This window comes from Balaenoptera borealis, assembly GCF_965194805.1.
Source record: "Balaenoptera borealis genome assembly, chromosome: 3".
In the NCBI taxonomy this organism is placed as follows: domain Eukaryota; kingdom Metazoa; phylum Chordata; class Mammalia; order Artiodactyla; family Balaenopteridae; genus Balaenoptera; species Balaenoptera borealis.
Window position 1 is genome coordinate 120612368 of NC_138866.1, and position 21382 is coordinate 120633749.

Here is a 21382-nt window from a genome sequence, read left to right on the forward strand (position 1 = left end):
GGATGAATATGTTAATAACCCCATGGCAATGCAGTCAGCAAAAGACAGACTGCAGGAAATTCTGCAGGACGAATGCCTTCTTGGACAAACACATTGCAAACAAAGATAAGAGATAAAGGAGGAACCTGTAGATTAAAAGAAACATAAGAAACAATGCCAATGAATGTACCTTGTTTGCCCAATTAAAATAAAATAAATCAGCTTTAAAAAAAATAGGCCAGTTAGTGAAATGTGAATACTAACTGGATAATTGATTATAGTAAGAAATTATTATAGATACCAACCTGATGATGATTTTGCTTAGAAATAGGAGTTCTTGTTTTGTAGAGGTACTTAATTAAGTATTCATATGTGAAATAATATAAAACCTGGAGTTTGCTTTCACAGTAATCTGGGAAGGCCATGGGATGGTTTGGGGTATAGATGAAACAGTATTGGCCATGAATTGATAATGATAATAAGTGGATAGCCCTCGTGAATGTTAGCTACTAATTACTATACAACAAAGGTATAAACTAAAATCATAAAATCACAGTTGGTTTGAGATCTTAGTTACTTAGGAATAGTCTGCTTGAGTTCCTTATTTAGTATAGGAACAAACTGAAACCCATGGATTTTTGAAGCCCATGGTCAGCAGAATGTCTAGTGGTAGAACTAGCACTCAACTGTAGGTCTCTTGACTTCAGTCATTACAATGTCTTTACAATATATCATTACTGAATAATATCCAAATAAACTTAAATACCTAGTCTTAAATAGGACCACTCAGGATTGCAAATATGTTTATTTTTCCAGCATCTAAAATTTATTGCAGTTCAAATGAAAACTCCAGGTTGCTTTTGTTTGTTTGTTTTCTTTGAGAAGGAACAGAGAAACATAACCAAAGATGAGTCTAAATTCATCTGGGAAAAAACATCTTAATGAACATGTTAGGAAATTTTTGAGGAAATAAAGGAATAAATTAGGAGAGTACTTGTTCTGCCAAATTTTTTAAAATACTATATAGTAACAGTCATTAAGTTTGTGGTTCTGGCCCAGGAATAAACAGGTCAATGGAACCACTTAATATGCAAAATAAACCCCTAAGAGTATATAGGATTTAGATATTAAAACTTTCAAATCAGTTACTTTGATTGGGACTACTGGAGTTGCTGTTTAGAAAAATATAAAGCTGGATGCTTAATGAAGTCAAGATTGTTTCATAGACATACTAGAAGAAAAAGTAAGTGAATATTTTTATAGTATGGAAGCAAGGAAAACCCTTTGGAGTAAGAATAATAAAATACAGATGCCAAAAAAAGAGAGGACTAATAAATTTTACCACATACAGATTTAAAACTTTGGTACAATAGGCATCCTAAATTTAAAAAGACAGAAGAAACAGCTGAGAAGAAATATTGGCATGTAAGAGAAAGGATTAATATCTGACTATATTAGTCAGGGTCCAGTCAGGAGCCAGAAATTGCACCAGGAATTTGAACAAGGAGAATTTAACATAAAGAATTATTAACTAATAAAAGGTGTTTTAACTACTAAATAGGATAAAGTAGGATTCTAAAGAATAAAGAAAGAGTAAATATAAGAATTAGCTACTACCTCAAGAGCCGAGGGAGAGAATCCAAAAGAAGGAACGAACTTGGAAGAGGGCACCCTTACTCAAGGTTGCAATTCAGACCTTGGAGAGAGTGTAGTCACTGCCAGAGAACACAGCCATGGGCGAAACTGGTCCACAGGAGATCACCTGTTGGATGCCACAGGCCTGAGCTGGTGTGTGGAAAGCCGCCTGCTGGGATGCCATGGGCCTGACTGATGATGAGCAGGAAGTTCCCCAGCGGGGTGCCTTGAGTCAGAGCTGATATATTGGACGCTGTTTGATGGCATGCTAGCGGTCAGAGCTCGTGCACAGAAAGCTACCTGCTAGAGTAAACTGGAGAAACTTACCAGAGACTGAGCAGAGAAACTTGCAGGAGGGTGATCACCAATGGGTCTCCCACATACCTTCTAGCTGCCACACCGTAGGGACAAGAAGAACAGCACACCCCAACCCGAAAGATAAACCTTTTCTTCTGCCATGCCTTACAATGTCCCTCTGGTGCCCTCTGTTCACAAAGTCTAACATTGCATCAGCTGGCAAAGGTCCACATCCATCATTACAAAGAAGAGTGGATTTGGAGCTGAGAGGCCATAAATTAATAACTGGCATGATGTGAAAAGCTCTTATATATAGATAAGAAAATTGTGAACACTAATTGAAAAAATAGCAGAGTATGTGTATAGATAATTCACAAAAGAATAAATACAGATGACTAACCAATGTTTGAAAAGAGAGTTAAATTCACTGCTAATAGAGTTCCCTTACTTCATCTAGTTGTACACTTATGTTTTCTTGATCTTGCATCACTGTGTTCCATTCTTACCATCTTTGGCTTCTACTGCTTACCTGGGGTTCTACCTGCTCTCTATACTCTTACTCTTCATTTACCCAAATTATAGAGCTAGTTTGGACTTCTTCCCAGGACCTGCCCCCTCTAGCCAGTGCAATAGATTAAAAAAATGAAAAAAGAAAGAAGATTGGAAAGGAAGAAATAAAACTCTCTCTATTCGCAGGCAACATGGTTGTCTATGTAGGTAATCCCAGAATTGTCTATAAAAAGCTGCTAGAACTAATGAATGAGTTTAGCATGACCACAGGATAAAAGGTCAATATGCATAAATCAATTTCATCTCTAGATACTAGCAGTGAACAATTAGAAACTAAAAAAAAAAAAAAAATTAAGTACCACTTACAGTAGCACCAAGAAATTTAAAATACTTAGGGATACAGCTAATAAAGTATGAACAAAATTTGTATATTGAAATATATAAAACAGTGATGAGAGAAACCAAAGATCTAAATAAATGGAGAGATAAACCATGTGCATGGAAAGGAAGACTCGGTATTGTTAAGGTGTCAAATTGCCGCAGATTCAGCCCAGTCCCAATCAAAATTCCAGCAGGCTGAGCAAATTTAAATCAACTGTTTAAAAAAAAAACAAACTGGTGTTGTCATCATCATTATGATATAGGGAGTTCCTTGTCATTTGGAACTTCAAACAGGGATTTGTAAGACCACTTGTCATGGATGTAGCAGGAATAGGAAATTATGGCATTAGGTAGGAAGTTGGACTAGATGATCTACTTTTACCCTTTAAATTCAAAATCTTACTGAATCTATTTGAGTCAGTAATTTACAACTTTGGGTTAAGGGGAAAGGGAGGCAATGGGATAATCAAGCTTTTGCAAATACATTTAACTTTCTCCCAAAGATTCTGTCACTCTACCTCCCACCCTTAAAAACCATTGCATGGGGGCTTCCCTGGTGGCACAGTGGTTGAGAATCTGCCTGCTAATGCAGGGGACACGGGTTCGAGCCCTGGTCTGGGAAGATCCCACATGCCGCGGAGCAACTAGGCCCATGAGCCACAACTACTGAGCCTGCGCGTCTGGAGCCTGTGCCCTGCAACAAGAGAGGCCGCAATAGTGAGAGGCCCGCGCACCGTGATGAAGAGTGGCCCCCACTTGCCACAACTAGAGAAAGCCCTCGCACAGAAACGAAGACCCAACACAGCCAAAAATAAAAAAATAAAAAATAAAAAAATAAAAAAAAACCATTGCGTGTAATGAAGGATGTTACTAATGGAAGTTAGGGAAATAGACTTTAATATTCAATTTTTGGACAGCTTAGAACTTTCCTATTTTCATTTTCTTCAAAACAGTCAACTTAGTAAATATTTCTCAACAGAGAAACTCAGAAATTATTGTTATAATTATTCTGCCAGTTAATTATGCCAGAATATCAATTTTTAAAGATATTACATTCCTAACATATATTTTAAATATGTATTTGTTATGTTTTTCTAAAAACGTATGAAAGCCTCAAATAATTAAAAATCCTATGAATTCTATGATTTTTAAAAATTGCTTGAAATATAAATAGCTACCTATTTTTATTTTTATTAATATCTTAATTTTCTTTCTGTTTTAAAGCTCAACCTGAATTCCTGAAGCAGCCTACTAATATATATGCTCATGAATCTATGGATATTGTATTTGAATGTGAAGTGACTGGGAAGCCAACTCCAACTGTGAAGTGGGTCAAGAATGGGGATATGGTTATCCCAAGTGATTACTTTAAGATTGTAGTAAGTATTTTTCAAAGAAACTTATCTCTGAAACCTTTAAATATCTTTAAATGTAATCACCAAGAGATCTGTTATCTGTAGTACATGAACTGGTGTATATAAGATGAAGATAGAAAAATTTGCTTAGAATATAATCTCTTCATTGACTGATGAGAAAGCTGAGCCCAGAAATATTTTGGTAGCTCATGTAAGATCACAGAGCAAGTCACAGTGTTTGAACTCAGCCTGAAGTCCACATCTCCTGACCAACAGTCTAGTCCTACTCGGACGTACTAGCACTCTAACACAGCCGCCACCACTTTCTAGGTAATGATTATCCTGTGTGTGTATTCACTTGTACCAATTGTCTTCATAGCTGTCTATTCAAGGAGCAGAAGTCTGTCTTTCTTATACTGATACCCAGACCCTTCAAAATAAGGGTGACCCAGTGTTAGACAGTTGTTGTGAAAATAAACATAAAGGTTCTTTTAAAAAGTAAAGCAAAAGTAAATAAGTAGCCTTAAATCTACTTAAGAAGACTCAGTCATTATTTCTTTTTACTTCATATGTATATAGGAAATGCTTAGTAAATATTATCCACTGTTATTATTATCATTATCTAACATCCTGTTAACAGAATTATCTAGGTTTTAGTAATAAAGATTAATGACATATCTTAGGATGCATACCTGACATTCATAGACATAATCAGAAGTAATTATGGTTGTTCAAGACTTAATGTCTCATTACAAATTTCTCATAACTAATTCATTCTTCATAGGAATACATTTTCTATTTTTAAAGTACATAATCTCATATGTTACAAAAAGTAATTCAGAAGTATTTAACCCTAATTAAAAAGCAGCGTGTTATGGTTAAATTAGCATTTTTACTCTTTTATCATTATTTTCATACTATTTTAAAAATATCAATAACAATAACTATAGTTGACATTCATTTAGTACTTTATAGTTTAAGAAAAGCTTTTATATATGTGGCCTCATTTAACTTATCTGTTAGAACTATTGATATTAGAGATAATCTTAAGAAAATGCCTTGAATTCACAAATTCAGACTCTCACTATGGTCACATGGTATTGCACGCCAGATATTTTTCCAAGCAAAGGTGTAAGTTTGCATACATTGCAGATAAGACTTTCTATAAGGATTGAGTTCGTAATTGTTAATGACAGTGTTTCCTTTTCTAGTCAGTTGAGTCAGTATCTTGTCAATAAAATTAACAGGTTCATAGGTAGATAATATTCAGTAACTGAATCATATAATTTTACTTGTTTTTCCTCTCCAGAAAGAGCATATCCTTGAGATTTTGAACTAATGTTTATCAGTTAAATCATAAAATTTTATTTATGTTTTTCTTCCTCAGAAGGAACATAATCTTCAAGTTTTGGGTCTGGTGAAATCAGATGAAGGGTTCTATCAGTGCATTGCTGAAAATGATGTTGGAAATGCACAAGCTGGAGCCCAACTGATAATCCTTGAACATGGTAAGAGGGGCTGAAATAGTAAGATGAAAGAGGCTGACTGTGTTTGAGGAACTAGGACCTATCACAGGAGCTATCATTCCAGGATACCTAGTGATTAATAACCTGTTTGTAAGGCTAATATATGGCATAACTAAGAGAGAAAAAAATAGCAGTCTAAATCATTTCTGTTTTTTTAAATGACCTAGAAACACAATTTTGGATAATGTTGAAAAGAAATTGGTATTAAGAAAAGAAAAACTGAACATTTATAGTCTTACACAAATGAATGTTCTTCAGATTTCAGTCATTTTAATCTTACAAATATATTTCTGATCTATTAAAGTAGAAAAACTTTACTTAATGTTTATTTAGTAGTGAATTTTTGTTTAATTTTTCCAAAATAAACTTTTCTGATTTTCACACAAAAAAAATGCTTATTATAAATTCAGACAACATTGAAAAGTAAAAAGGGAAAAAAAAACTCACATCAGTCAGGGTCAGTTCTGGGGAAACCACACAGTAATTTGAGCAAAAACTAAAGAATTAAGTATTCTTTATTAAAAATTATTAACTGTAACCGGGGATTGGCGTGGCAAGGGGTTGGCTAGTGAAGAGTAAAGAGAATTCTAATGAATATAAAAGAATGGCAGACATAAGGAGCAGCCCCAACCCGTAGGTCTGAGAATGTTCAGGAAAAGACCCCTCTCAGGGCTGATCCAAACCATGTTAGAGAGGGTGTGGCCATGGTTTAATGGATGATGGAGAGTTGCTGTGCTGCCATCCCATAGAAGCTTGTTCAAAACCTCCTGTCTAGTGTGCTGGGCAAAAGCTGTTCACAAGGAGGTGTCTCAGTGAAGGTATTCTGCTAAAAAACCACCAGTGGGGTTGGGGTATTGAGGGAAGCTACTCACCAGCACCCTGTACTGATAAAGTTTTAACACATGTCAGCAAAGGAAAAATATGTAAAGGGCCCAGCTTCATTTCTGCAGAGCAGGCAGTAAAGTATGAATTTGGAGCTGAAAGAGAATAAATTGATTACAAGCACATGCTTCAAACCCTGCCATCTAGGAGTACTGCATATGAGCACACACAGTTGTGTATATGGTTTTATAACCTATTTTCTTAAAACAGCATGCTGTGGACATCTTTCCATGTCAGTGAGTATAGATCTGCGTCAACATTTTTCATTGTTGAATAGTAAATATACACTTTGTTTTATATAAATGATTCCCCATTGGTTAGCATTTACACTGTTTCCTGTTTTTTTACTATGATGAATGAGGCTATGCTGAACTTCTTTATATGATTATTTTCTCATACTAAATTACTAGAAGTTGAATTGTTGGATGACAGTTTTGTATGAAATTGATAAGGATAAATGTTGGGTGTACTATTTGTTTTAGCAAGAAAAGCATTTTTCATTTTGTGTGTTTCTCAAGAATGCATGAAAAAGAGGCTGCTTTAGACATCTCATTGGGTGTCTGAGTCAAATTTAAGTTCCGGTTGCATTGTGGTCAGGGAAGCTAATGGGCAAAGCTACTCTGGCTTTTCACTAAAATAGCATGTAGGATTTTTATATGCTATTTCTTGAGAATGTATTTCAGAGTACTGTTATAAAAAGGCATAAAATAGTAGAACTGCTCTTTTTCTTCCTATGTTTGTCTGTCATTTTACCTTTCCCTTTACATTGAAAATGATATAGTAGAAGCATGCCACTTTTCCATTTTGGCAAGATGCCTGAGTATGATTCCCAAATAAGGCATTAACAGAATAAGTGAGGTAGATAGGCTTATTTCTTTTTATTAGTGACAGTGTTTTTCCTTAGTAAATGTCATGGCTCTCCTAGGGTTATTTCCATGGAACTAAATAAAGAGACTTCAGTATATTTGTGTTTGTGATTACCATTATAGATTTAACGCTAACAGTATAAATGGTGGCTTTGCTAGGAGGATGCTAAACTAATCCTGACTGGACTTTCCTCTGAAAATGCTTGGATGGCATAATAATTAGAGTCATAGTGTGTGTTTTATTCTTTTTGAAACAACCTTTCAGAAACAGACGATGTTTTGTGAGCTGGTGAAAATTTTTAGTGACCTTGTCAGGGATGCATTAAGGATGCACAGATTCTAGGAAGGAGAGTAAATGTCATATTATTAATTTTGCTATTTTAATTTGTAAGATAAATATTTATGTGGGAAAACTAAAAGAGAGACTGTAACGGTTTATAGGATCTGATCTCTGCCTTTCTGAGGTTTATGATGTTGTAAGGGATGTAAGAGATGTGTATGACATTAATACTAGTCCATAATAAGTGTTATTTTTATAGTATAAATAAGGCAGCATACAATTCAGAAGAGATGAATTCTGTGTCAACAGGGAAGTTTTTTCATGGAAAGTGTTTCCTTTGTAATAGACCTCAAATGATAAGATTTCCAGATGTTAATAAGAGGACATGGCTCAGTATGGAAACAATAGAATATCTGTTCCTGTAGGAAGGTGGCCTGTAAAGTCAGAACAGGACCAGATTGATCATGGCCTTGGTTATAAACAGTCAAAGCAATACTATAGTAAGGCAGTCTGATGACAAAGTCAGGTTTAATTAGAAGACAGAGTGGTTGAAGGAATATTGTTATAAGAGACCATGATGAAATAATAAGTAGTACTGTACTAGAGAAATAGAAAGAAAGGATCCTAATTAAGAGATGGTAGTGATTTATCTAATTCAGACTTTATCAACTGATTGGATATTAAACAATATTGTAGAGAAATGAAATATACTTCTAAGGTTTTATCCGGGTGACTGAAAGAATGGTGATGCCTTTACAAAAATAGAAAAGGAAGCTGAATTGAAGTGGAAGGGAAGTTCTACTCAAGCTGTAAAGAGTGTTCACAGAACATCCCACACTCAACCTACAATAAAAAGCTGGATGATCTACCAAACTATAATTTCTGTGAGCTCATCAGAGAGCTGAGCTTGCAGAACAACCAAGTAACCTAAATTCGAAAGGATTGGACAACCCTCCTCTCCCAAAGAATGGATCATGAATTGTTTCACCTTTAGTAGAACACAGGAGAAAGAGATGGCTGTCATAAAAATGGATAAGAAATCAGCTAAAATTTTAACTGAATATTAAAGACCAAGTATGGACTACTTTGGAATCTCTGGGGGCCTCAGATAAAAGGAGAGTTCATACTTGCTTGCAAATATATTTCCCTGGGGCTCCAGAGGATGCTCACTATTAAGGCTGGGGGCAAGGTAGGGAATCGAGAAAAGTTACCTCGGTGGAGTAGAGGTGAAGGAGGTGATCTGCGGCTGCTGCGACATAGGTGCAAAGCCCCTCCTGTTTACTCAGAGTCCCTTAAGCCTCAAACCAATGGGAGAGGGGCAGAAAACCTTATTTCATAAATTCCTGGAGGAAATTAGAAGCAAAACTACTACTTGGGGGAGGAACCCTCTGTTCCCCAGGACACAAGCAAAGACCCACTGCTGCTGGGGGATGAGTAGAAGAGAAAACACTTTACCTCTGAAAGAAGTGCATAAAACCGTTTTGGGCCCTAGAATCCTATACCAATACCTAGGAGAGGTCTTTTACCACAGGAGGAAGAATAGGGAACTACCACTAGAGACCAACACAAGTGCAAAGCAGATTTTGGCTGCCATAGGAAGGAGAGCCACTGGGCCTATCTAATACTGAGGCTGGACCAAGACAACTGAAAATCCCACCCGCCGCAGCCATGAGCTTACCACCACACGAAAGCGTTCTGCTGAGCAGGGAAGGTCAAGAACATAGAGAGAGATCCCTCTGTGGCAGAAGTATACAGGAATGGTTGAAAGCTGCGAGGAAAATAGGAAAATTGAGAAAAACTGTCTGGTTCCTCATCTCTCACCTTAAGCACAAGACAATGGTAGTCTACCAGTAGAAGAATTTGAAACCTGTGATGTGCTGAAGGTAGCTACAATAACAGTAAAATCCGTGCCAAGTTCAATTCCTGTCTAAATTGACTAAACTCTTCCGCGCTAATGTCTTGACAGAAGAATAGACATGCCAGTTTCCAAGTGTAAGTAATAATTATCAGCCTCTGCTTTTCTGTACATCATGCTCAGCATTCAGTCAAAAATTATTGGACAGAAACATAAGAAGCAAGGGAACTCCAGCTCATTGTAGAAAGATAAAGCAATCAAATATAATCAAATTCAGGGAACCCAGATACTGGAACTATGAGACAGGAACTTTAATTATTAAAGTATGTTAAATGGAATACATTTAACCAGACTGATCGAGAAAAACACAAATTACCAAATCAGGGATGAAAGGGAGGACATCATTACAAATTCTGTAGATTTTAAGAGGATTTAAGGGAATATTACAAACAACTTTATGCCAAAAATTTTGAAAAGGAAGGTAGTAGAGCTGGTTTGTTTAGGGAGGTAAAGCATCAATTTAAGATGTGTTGAGTTTGAGTTATAATAGAAAACCAGAAAAAAAAATGTCTAGAATCAGAGGGAAGTCAGAAGCTCAGAAAAGAGATTGAGGAAGAAAATAACAAGTTTTGGTTTTGGTAGATTTCAAGATTTTTAACCGAACTCTTCTCTTGCTATAAATTAAGGCAGCTAACTGTATTTTATTTTCTTGTATGTAGAGATTACTGTGTCCCCAGTTGTCATGTTGCAGTCATTCACACTATTGAAAATTAAAACTCCTTAACTTTCTCTTCAGTAAATGGAGTTGCAAGTCTTATTTCTCTGCCTTCAGAGGAGTGTCTCAGTCATCTGAAGTTCATCCCTGAACATTCGCTTGAAGATCCCCGTAGATACCATCACTATTATCTTTTGATAATTTTTTTGCCATGTTATATATAATTTTTAATGGTTAGGAGTTCATTCTTGTTTCTGCCTTAAACAACCACTATTTTATGTGAACTTACACCTCAACGTCTTATTTTATCTACTTAAAGATAGAATTTATTCCCTTACTCGTTTTTCCTTATCAATTCCAGTTATTTAAATTATTTCTAATAGAACCTGTATCTATCCTGCTGATTTTTTAAAATCTTCTCTTTACTCTTAGTCTTATGTATATCATTTAAAAAATATGATGGCCTAAAAGAATGTGGGAGAGGAAGCTTATGTAGAAGAAATAACACTTCACAGTTTTTGAATGTATGAAAAAGTGAAATCACAAATCAGTGCAGATTGAAAGGATCATACATTATATGGAACATGGACAATTTGTTGGTGATTTGGAAAGAATTAAATTATACATTTACCTTATATCAAAATAAAATAGAGTTAAAATTTAAATTAAATCCATAAAAAGGTTGAAAAGATGATAGAAGAGTGTCGCCATTTACAATAGACCACAATTTGTTAATTCATTCACCAGTTAATAGGCATTTGGATTATTTCCAATCTATCACCATTTACTTTTACTTATAAAAGAAATAAAAGAGAATACAGATGAAAATTTTGGTATCTTAGGATATAAAAATTTTAATGTTTTGTATGTAAAGTATGAGAAATACCTTAACTAAAGGAAGACAAGCTAGGGAAGAATATCATAAGAATTACAGAAATTTAGTGTTCTGAATGTAACAAGAATGCACACAAATGGGTGTGATAAAGTGACTAACATAAGCATATAATTCACAATAGAGCAAAGATAAAGATAGTTTCTATACAGGACAAATGTTCCACCTCACTTAAAAATATAAAATTAAATCTTTTTAGTGAGATGTCATTTTTACCTAATAAAGATTTTATATATTTTAATGAAATATAATGTTCATTTTTAATGACTGGTTAGGGTGTAATTATGTTTGTGTCTTTCTTTCACTCTTAGTGAAAATGTAAATTGTTATATCATTTACTAAGACCATTTTGACAATTACATCTTAAAAATTACTGACTTAACCCATTAATTGTTCTTTTAGGATTTTTCCCTAAGGAAGGAATCAGAGATTTGGACAAAGACTATTAATATCAGCATTAGTAATTAAAAAAGAAAAAGGTAGGGATAAAGAGAGAAAGAGTAGGAGATGACTTACATGTACCAAATAGAGGAAGTAGTTAAAATAAGTATAGTACAGCCTTATGATGGAAAAGCTGTTTGGCCGTTAAAAACCATGTCTTTGAACACTCTTTAATGATATCAGGAAAATCTCAGGATATAATGTCAAGTAGTAAAGTAAAATACAAAATTATATATAACAAATAATCCGAATTTAGTTGAAAAAATTGTATGTACACATTTAGACATTCCCACACCAAAATGGTGGGAAAGATAACAATGGTTATCTTTGGGTAGTGATGTTTTCTCAGTTTTCTAAAATAGCCCTATATTACTTTTATAATCAGTAAAGGTTTTTCTTTTTTAACTTAATAGTAAAGCCATCTTTCAGTCAGTGCTGCAATTTAGAAAAGACACCAAACACATAATTTTGAGAACTTTCTGCCAAAAACATCATGGATAGAAGTTAAGAGTTACAAATAACTCCCTTCACAAGAGAGGTGGGTTGTGTGGCAGGAAGTAAACAGAGCAAATTTTGGTAGACCTCACTGATACCTTTGATTTAGTGAGACAAGGACTAGAGGGAAAGCAGCCTGCAGGAGAAGGATGGAGACTGGCCCACTTGTAGCCTTTTTTCCTTTGTGTTCATAGCATTGTGAATCTCCAAGAGTATATATAGCATTTCTCAAACCTATTTGACCATGGAGTTTTTTGTTTGTTTTTTTTTTTTTAAGTAGACTCATTAACATCTTAAAGGGTGCAATTTGGGAATTGTTGATGTAGGACTATTCAAAGGAGGATGGACAAGAGTAAGGTTGGCAAACGGTGGCCCACAGGCCATATCCAGCCAACCTCCTGGTTTTGTGCATAAGTTTTACTGGACACAGCCACACACATTTGTTCACAGATTGTCTATGTTCGGTCTGCAGTCATTTTCACTCTATAATGGCAGAAGTGAGTAGTTTAGACAGAGACCATATGCCCCACAAAGCCTAAAACATTAACTCTCTGGCCCTTTATAGAAAAAAGTTTGCCAAACACTGGACTGTATGATATGTATCTTTCAGCCCTGATAGTTTGTGATTCTGAGTTATTTCTGGTCAGTGAAAGTCTGTTTTACTTAAAACTTTCTAAATTTAAATAAGTGTGGGTAGTGACTTCCCTGGTGGCGCAGTGGTTAAGAACCCACCTGCCAATGCAGGGGACATGGGTTCAAGCCCTGGCCTGGGAAGATCCCACATGCCGCGGAGCAACTAAGCCCGTGCGCCACAACTACTGAGCCTGCGCTCTAGAGCCTGCGAGCCACAACTACTGAGCCTGTGTGCCACAACTACTGAAGCCCACATGCCTAGAGCCCGTGCTTCGCAACAAGAGAAGCCGCCGCAGTGAGAAGCCCGTGCACAGCAACGAAGAGTAGCCCCTGCTCGCCGCAACTAGATAAAGCCCGGGCACAGCAACGAAGACCCAACACGGCCCCAAAAATAAATAAATAAATTTATTTTTTTTTTAAATGTTATAAATAAGTGTGGGTAGGTGGAAAAAGGCAGAAGAAGGGGCAGGAGGGTGAAGATAAAAGGACAAGAGAAGAAAGTTAAACACGGTATGTGGATAACTAGGAGATGCGCAAAGACGACTGACACCAAGGAGGAGCTATGAGTGAAGAACTAAGAACTAGAGAGAGTTTGCTACCACATCTTCATGGCTGCCTCTGCGACACTTAGGCACTAGAAGCACCATGGAGTAAATTATGGAAAGTGGAAGAAAACCTGTTGCGATGGTGCTTATCTTCCCGTACCTTGTTTAATAATAATCCGAAAGTATTTGAGCATCTTTTACACAGTCTTATTTTTGTAGAGGGAATTTTCTGATTCTTCTTGGAAGTGTCTAGTTATAAATCCTGGTCATCAGCCTTTCGGCTAGTGCTTGGCTGCAAGAATGTACTTTGAAGCAGCCATAATTGGCCTGTGATATAATTGGACAGCATGGCTTTTAAGTTAATTATCACCTATGAACATTAAATGAAATTTCATAATTATAGTTAAAATATATAAAACATCTGTGCAGCAACACTAGAAAACAGTATTTCTAATCAAATTGGGAAATAGAATTTGAGAATGAGTATGTCTCAAACATACTTCCTCCCCCCCCAGCTTTATTGAGGTATAATTGACGTATAAAACATTGTATAAGTTTAAGATGAACAGTGGGTGTACAATGTGATGATTTGATGAATGTATATATTGCAAAATGTTTACCACAATAAAGTTAGTTAACACATCCTTTACCTCACATAATTACCATTTTGTTGTTGTTATGGTGAGAACATTAAAGTTCTATTCTCATAGCAACTTCCAAGTATACACTACAGAATTGTTAACTATAGCCACCATGCTGTACATTACATCCCTAGAACGTATAACTCTTAAACTAGAAGTTTGTACCCTTTGACCAGCATCTCCCCTTTTCCCCCATCCGTCAACCCTGTGGCACCCACCATTCTATTCTCTGTTTCTCTGAGTTGGATGTCAAACATACTTCCTTAATTAAAACATTTTAAATGCATTTTTTAGTATTTAACTTTACTCTTATGCATTTTTAGGAACAGCAACTCTTGATTTTAGAAGATTGTGGCTTTTAAAATATTTTAACTCAACATAACAGTATTATTTTTATTTGCTGCTAGTTCAAATTATGTCATTTTATGCTAATATACTTTGTCTTATAATCATCTGTTGAATGATTTTTTTAAGTATTGGCATATAAAGTACTGCAAGTATGAGTAATAAGAATTAAGGTAAAATGTGTTTTTGTCTGTTAACTTTTTATTATCCTTTCTTCGTGTCAGTTGGAATTTAAAAATAGATTCCAAAACTATCATGTAAGACTGAAATATAAAAACACAAGTACGATTTTTCTTTGTACATTCATTCATGTCAAGTCTGATATTTGGCAGTTTTTTAGTTCCAGTAAGGGAAAATGGGTTGGTGAAAAGGGAGTAATATGAACTTGTTTGTAGTAAAGGAAATTCATATTTTACCAACTAATTAAATGACTTCTAGGATATTATGGCTGTGGTAGATAAGGTTACTGAGCTTTACTTTTTTTTTTGACAGAAACATTTGTAAAAAATTCCATATAGTATCTGAGGTAAATATTGAATAGTAGAAGTTCTGGAATAAGTGACTAATGACCTGGCATGATTAAAAGTTGGCTAGATAACAGGAAATTGTTAGTCATTAGTGGAATATTTTAAATCTGAAGCACTAGAATGTGTGATAGTAGGTGTTGATTTTAATCAAAGGATAAATTCTAATCAGTTATTTTGCTTTTTTGTAGCAGTAATTATAACTTTAATAAAACTTTTAACTCAAGACAACTGTGATGAAATTTGACTTCTTAGCATGAATTCCATGTCTAGGAACTTTCTAATATTGAAAATGCATCTAATGTCAATGCCTGGGTTCTGGTTCTTATCTGCCATTAACTTGCTGAGTGATTGGATCAGGCACTGAAATTCTGTGATTTTTAAATTTTATTTAAAATTAAGGAATTAAATGATCTCTGAGGCCCCACATCACTCAAATAATCTATTAAATGCAGTTGTTTTAGAAATAGGTGCATTAAATGTATAAGATGCTTTTCAGAACACTCTTTCTGTCTAGGTATTGAAATAAATAGATACATTGTTTGCAAAAAGATTGAGGCATTGCCAGCTAATAATTTTATGTTACCTGCCACAGAGTGTAACAAAACAAACCTGGTGCTCAAAATCTGAAGTATTGGCTTTATGTCCCAACCCTACTAAGATGAGGTAATCTCTATGAGCATCGGTTTTCTTATCTATAAGTATAAACAATAATCTCTGCATAGCACACACCTGAGGGACAAATAGAATAATATATGTGAAGTATTTTGTAAATTGTAAGTACTCTAACTTTAAGGTAATAGTATTTTTTTTAATTTTTAAATTTATTTTTGGCTGCGTTGGGTCTTTGTTGCTGTGCACGGGCTTTCTGTAGTTGCGGCTAGTGGGGGCTACTCTTCATTGTGGTGCGCGGGCTTCTCATTGCGGTGGCTTCTCGTGCTGCAGAGCACGGGCTCTAGGTGCATGGGCTTCAGTAGTTGCGGCGGGTGGGTTCAGTAGTTGCGGCTTGCGGGCTCTAGAGCGCAGGCTCAGTAGTTGTGGCGCTCGGGCTTAGTTGCTCCACGGCATGTGGGATCTTCCCAGACCAGGGATCGCACCCATGTCCCCTGCATTGGCAGGCAGATTCTTAACCACTGCGCCACCAGGGAAGTCCCTAGTTTAATGTTTTTAAGACAGAGATCATTTACGTTCTTTGAATTTCAAGTTTAGTCTTTTAAATCTACAGTCTACTGTGGTTACACTTATTGATAAGGTTGGTCAGGTATATCATTTTGCAAGGATGACCATGCATCTAGTGTGCCAGGGACAGTCCTAGTTTATGTCTGTTGTCCCAACATAATTACCAAAAGTGCCTTTTTTTCACTCTCCAAGTTATCTGGGTGTGGACAATATGTTCTAAAGTCACTCCAGTTATTGCTAATTTATTGAATCTAAAAGGTTCTAAATAGTTAATAGGGTAGAGGTTTTGGATTATGAATCTAAAGAACTGCAGTACAAGCTGTGCTAAATGCCAAAGTGGTACTGTAATTCTGAATGGGAAGAAATGCTTTCTGCTAGATTTGACAAACAAGGAAGGCTTCTTGAAGAATATGGCATTTAAACTGAGCATAGCAGGATGAATGGGATTTTAGATTGGTAATGTTACACAAAGGGGAAAAAAGAATGACATTTCAGGTGTATAAGTAAGAAGACTCAAACTGCATTTGAACAAGAGAAAGCAGTACAGTTCAGCATTCTCAGAAAAGTATAAATACAAGATTGTACATCCTGGAAGATGTGTCTAAACAGATTATTTAATACCAAGTCAAAAGGTTGGAATTTTTTGAGTAGCTGGAAGACCCTAGCAATTTTCAGGTACATGAAGAAACAGTAGCACTTTAGGAGGATTAGTGTATTCGAAATGTGTTGAATGCGTTTAGAGAGAAAAATAATCGTATCTGTGATACTGATTAGGAGAATTTTCTACCAAATCAGATGTGATGTTTGAGACCCTCAACTAGGTGGTGACAGTGGAAAGAGAAATTCTTTTTATCTCTCAATGGCTCATACATGGTAAATATTTATTAAATGTCAGCTGGATGTTTCTACAAAGAAGATAGGATAAGATTTGTGATTTTTTTGGATATTTAAGATAAGGGAGAGGAAAAAATTGAAGCTTTACACTAAATACAAGTAGAGAGATTCTCTGTATAAATCAAGGTTATGATCTTAGTCTACTTAGGTTAGGAAAGTTTGTCCCCATTACTGTTGAGTTGTGCTGTAATTGCTGCTCTGTTCTTAGATAGTTCTGGGGAGGTAGAAATAGAAATTAAAGTATGATTAGTTTGTTTAATGTTTAACATTTCATCTATGTCAAAAGTCATGAATTTAAGACCAGGACTTGTGAGGTCCAGGTAATAACTTAGTGCCTTAATTATAATTTTTGGTGTTTAGCAGTTAAGTAGAAGTTTTGCAGATGACCTTTCTGGACACAAAATGGATTTAGAGATTATCAAAGAGCAGGCTTGAATTTGAATTGTCGCTATTATTTTGTTATAAAGAAAGAATCCATTATGCAGTGCTAAAACACCAGAAGGAAGATAGTATGTCTGAATATCTTTTAATTGGTAGCTATGTTTAAAAGATGCTAAATTACACAGTAATGTCATAGTTGGCAGAATATCATTTGGGTCTAAAAGACATCACTGACAATCTGGCTGCTTATAGCCTTGATTTCATATAGTTTCAGTACTGGATCAGAGTGTTTTTCATTTTAGATTTTAGTGTTGTTGATGTTGAGAATATCTCCTGATTGATGCATGCTTAAGAGATCACCAGACATAAAAAGTATAGTATAATTTGACATGCATTTTGAGAAATGTTGTCTATAGTATTAGCATTTTAAATGCTACTACTGCCTCATAACTACTATAATGTCCTAATATTTTAGCTGTATACATATTTTAAAAAACAGCCTTTGTTCACCAGCAGAATTACTCTCTGAGTTTCCTCTTACACGGTTTCTTCCTGACCGTTTCCTGACTTTTTAGCTGGATTCTAGTCTGATGACAATTGTCTCCTAATTTTTAGAGCTCCTCTTCAGTTTACACCCCTTTACAAATTTGAGTAGATGTAGTTTCTTGTCAAGTAGTTTTGTTAAAGATTTGGATTAGGTACTACTTGTATTCTGTTACTTTTTACACAATCAGAGGAAATAAAAACGGTTAGACTTTGGACTTCTGAATCTGAATTTTAAAAAATGCTAATACTCAAATGTCTTGGAAAACTGGTTATGATTAGAGTTAATGTTAATCATTAAGCACACTGGAACACAGTCAGTTTTCCCTTTTTGTTAGTCTAAATGGGTAATGAGCAGAAATACCTTTACACATTTTGTCTTTCCTTTCCTCTTGGGTTTTGGAATCTTGTTAAGATTCATCCTTGTTGATTTAGGATGAAAGGAGAGAAGGCTGTCTTTTTTCTGGGCTCACTGCTGTGATAGGTGCGTCATCAGCAACTGGCACACCTTTTTTAATGAGTGCTTTTGATGTCAGGAAAATGTCAGATGACTTCCTTAAAATTGAAACATCTCTCCTGCACACAAGAATGGGAGGAATGTTTTGTGTTCATTTTGTTTTATAACTTCCTTCAATTGTTTATATAAGTCATTTGTTTAAAGCAGCAGTTCACTGCCAGGGCTGCTTATCAGAACATATGCCTACGAAAACTGTCCAATAGAGTGCCTTCCTCTGGTATCAGATTAGTTCTGCTCTACCTTTGGGACTTAGTTCCTCAGAGGGGGAGCTTTAAAGTCTGTGGGAACATTCACATGTAACTCTATTCCCTTTCTTTGAAACTGAATACTCAAAATAAGTAGCCTTGACCAGCTGTTTTTGTGAGTATGTGTTCACACTGCATTGTGCCCCTAACCAGTCTCTTAGCTATTCAGCAACGGTGCTAATGGACGTTTCAGGTATTTGGATAGTTTTGCATTATTTTATTTTGGAGTATGTTATTCTCTCACAACCAGGAAGACCAGTACTGAATTCATACGTACCAGCTTCATTTGGGCCTCAGACTGCTGGGAAATCCTTTTAAGTTTTTCTCGTCTACTCCCTCCTCCTTCCCTGTATAGCAGTTATTTTAAATCTACTGTTCCCTTACTGTTAGCAGATGACTGCATTTCTCAATTCATTGGAATTTGAGATTCTTTTTGTGATAAAATGCATGGTCAGTTTTTTGGTGACAGTTCTATGGGTGTTATGTTTGCTGGATATTATGGTTCGTAAATATTAGATCATTGTTAAGTATGGTTGTAAAATCCTTTAGAGCTTCACCTAATTTTTGTCTACTGAATCTGCCAATTTCTAAGAAAATATATTTCTAAGAAAGGTATGATTATAGATTTATGCAGCTCTTGTGTTTCTAACTATCATTGCCTTATATATTCAGAAACTATATTGTCAATGCATTAGGAATCATAACTTATCTTCCTGGTGGATTACTGTGTTTCATCAAATCTAAGACACCATGGATTATAAGATGCATCCTGATTTCAGACATGTTAAAAAGTGGGAAAAGTGCATCTTAGAATCAAAACAACATGGTATTTATTTTATCAACAGGAAACACTCATTGAAGGCCCTAATTCTTGTTGCCTTCAACTGTGTTTTGTCTGATACTGACATTACTATACCTGCTTTCTTTTTAATAGCATTGCCTGATGTATATTTTCTAGTCTTTCATTTTCAAACGTTTGTTCTCCTTTTATTTTATGGTTATTGACTATAGACAGGTTTACACTTATCATCTGTATGAGTCCTGCCAACCCACCTTAATTTGTTTCTATTTTTCAAATAGTTATCCTTGAAATTTGACATACATATTGATATTTACCCATATTTTTCTCTAGCAGCACTTAGGGTTAATCATGATATCTTTACCCTCACCAGATAATTAAAAAACGTCATCACGCTGCTTTCACTGCCTTCTTGCTCATTTATTGTACCTTCCCCCCAGTTATATTCTTTGGATTACAATTTATGCTTTCTTGGAATTGTTGTTTTTAATTTATTTTTCTAAAGTATATGTTACAGTAAATTTTTCAGAAAGGATGTGTGAGAAGTAAATTTTCAAGACTGCATATTTGAAAATGTATTATTTGCTCTCTTTTAAGGTTTCATTGTATTTTGGCAATGAATGGGAATCTGTTGGGAATCTTTCTTGTTCATCTTTAGATAGTAGTCTAAAGCTTTAGTCTCTGTAAGCTTTTGGAATTTTTACCCTTTGAATTCTGCAGTTTCATGATGCTGATTTCTTTCTTCCTCCACTCCCAATTCATATTGTCCAGTGTTGAGTGGTCCCTTTAAAACAGACATCTGTTTAGGTCCAGAAAATTTTTATGATGGTATGTATTTGACATTTGTTGCTCTTGCTGCTTATTCTGTTAACTCCTCTTAAACTTTCCCTTTACATGCCACTTCCTGTCCTTAAGTGTTTTTTTTCTGGCAAAATCCCTAGAATTACTTTCTAGTCCACTAATTTTATCTTTGAGTCCAGTTTGCTTATCTGCCTATATTTTTAATAAGCTTTTTATTTTAGAATTTAGTTTTAGATTTATAGCAAAGTTAGGAAAATAGTATAAGGAGTTCCCCTACATCCCATGCCATTTCCCCTGTTGTTAATGTCTTACATTAGTAAGATATAGTTGTCACAATTAAACAACACTGATGCTTTTTCTTATTAACTAAAGATCATACTTTATTCAGAGCTCCTTAGTTTTTATCTAATGTCCTTTTTCTGTTTCAGGATCCTATCCAGAATACCACATTACCTTTAGTCATCACATCTCATTAGACTCTTCTTGGCTGTGGTAGTTTCTCAGACTTTCCTTATTTTTGATAAGTTTCAAGGAGCACTGGTCAAGTATTCTGTAGAATGTCCTTCAGTTAAGATTTGCCTGATACTTTTCTCATGATTATAGTGGGAATATGGACTTTGGGGAGGAGGACCAAAGAGGTAAATTTCCATTCTCATCACATCATGTCAAGGTATATACTATCAATATGACTGATCACTGTGTGTGTTGACTCTGATCACCTGGCTGAGGTAGTGTTTGTCAGGTATGTCCACTGTGAAGTGACTCCTTTTTCCCTTTTCCATACTATACATTTTGGAAGGAAGTCACGGTACACAGCCCACACTTAAGGAGTAGGGAGCTATGCTCCACCTTCTTGTAGCAGAGTACATAAACTATTTGCAGTTTTCCTGCACAGGAGATTTGTCTGTTCTCCCCCCATTTATTTATTTGTTTGTTTGCTTGCTAATATTTTCTCAAGGATTTTTGCATCTGTGTTCATGAGATATATTGGCCTGTAGTTTTCTGGCAATATCCATGTGGTGTTGATATTAGGATAATGCTTTCTCTATAGAATGACTTAGGAAGTATTCTGTTTCTGTTTTCTCAAAGAGATTATGGAGAATTCATGTTGTTTATCCTTTGAGTGTTTGGTAGAATTCACCAGTGAAACCATCTGGGGCTGGTTCTTTCTTTACGGAAGGCTTTTAATTATTGACTCAGTTTCTTTAATAGATATAGGGCTATTG

At 35.4% G+C, this 21382-nt stretch overlaps 1 protein-coding gene across 12 annotated transcripts in view; it reads left to right on the forward strand.

Moving 5' to 3' along the window:
• NEO1 (neogenin 1) overlaps positions 1-21382 on the forward strand; it is a 248171-nt gene that overhangs the window by 133092 nt on the left and 93697 nt on the right. For all 12 annotated transcript variants that reach the window (XM_082386912.1, XM_082386910.1, XM_082386909.1 and 9 more), the window contains 2 exons: positions 4027-4181; positions 5545-5665. In XM_082386912.1, the coding sequence (XP_082243038.1) occupies positions 4027-4181; positions 5545-5665 (276 nt within the window). The remainder of the gene's footprint in view (positions 1-4026; positions 4182-5544; positions 5666-21382) is intronic.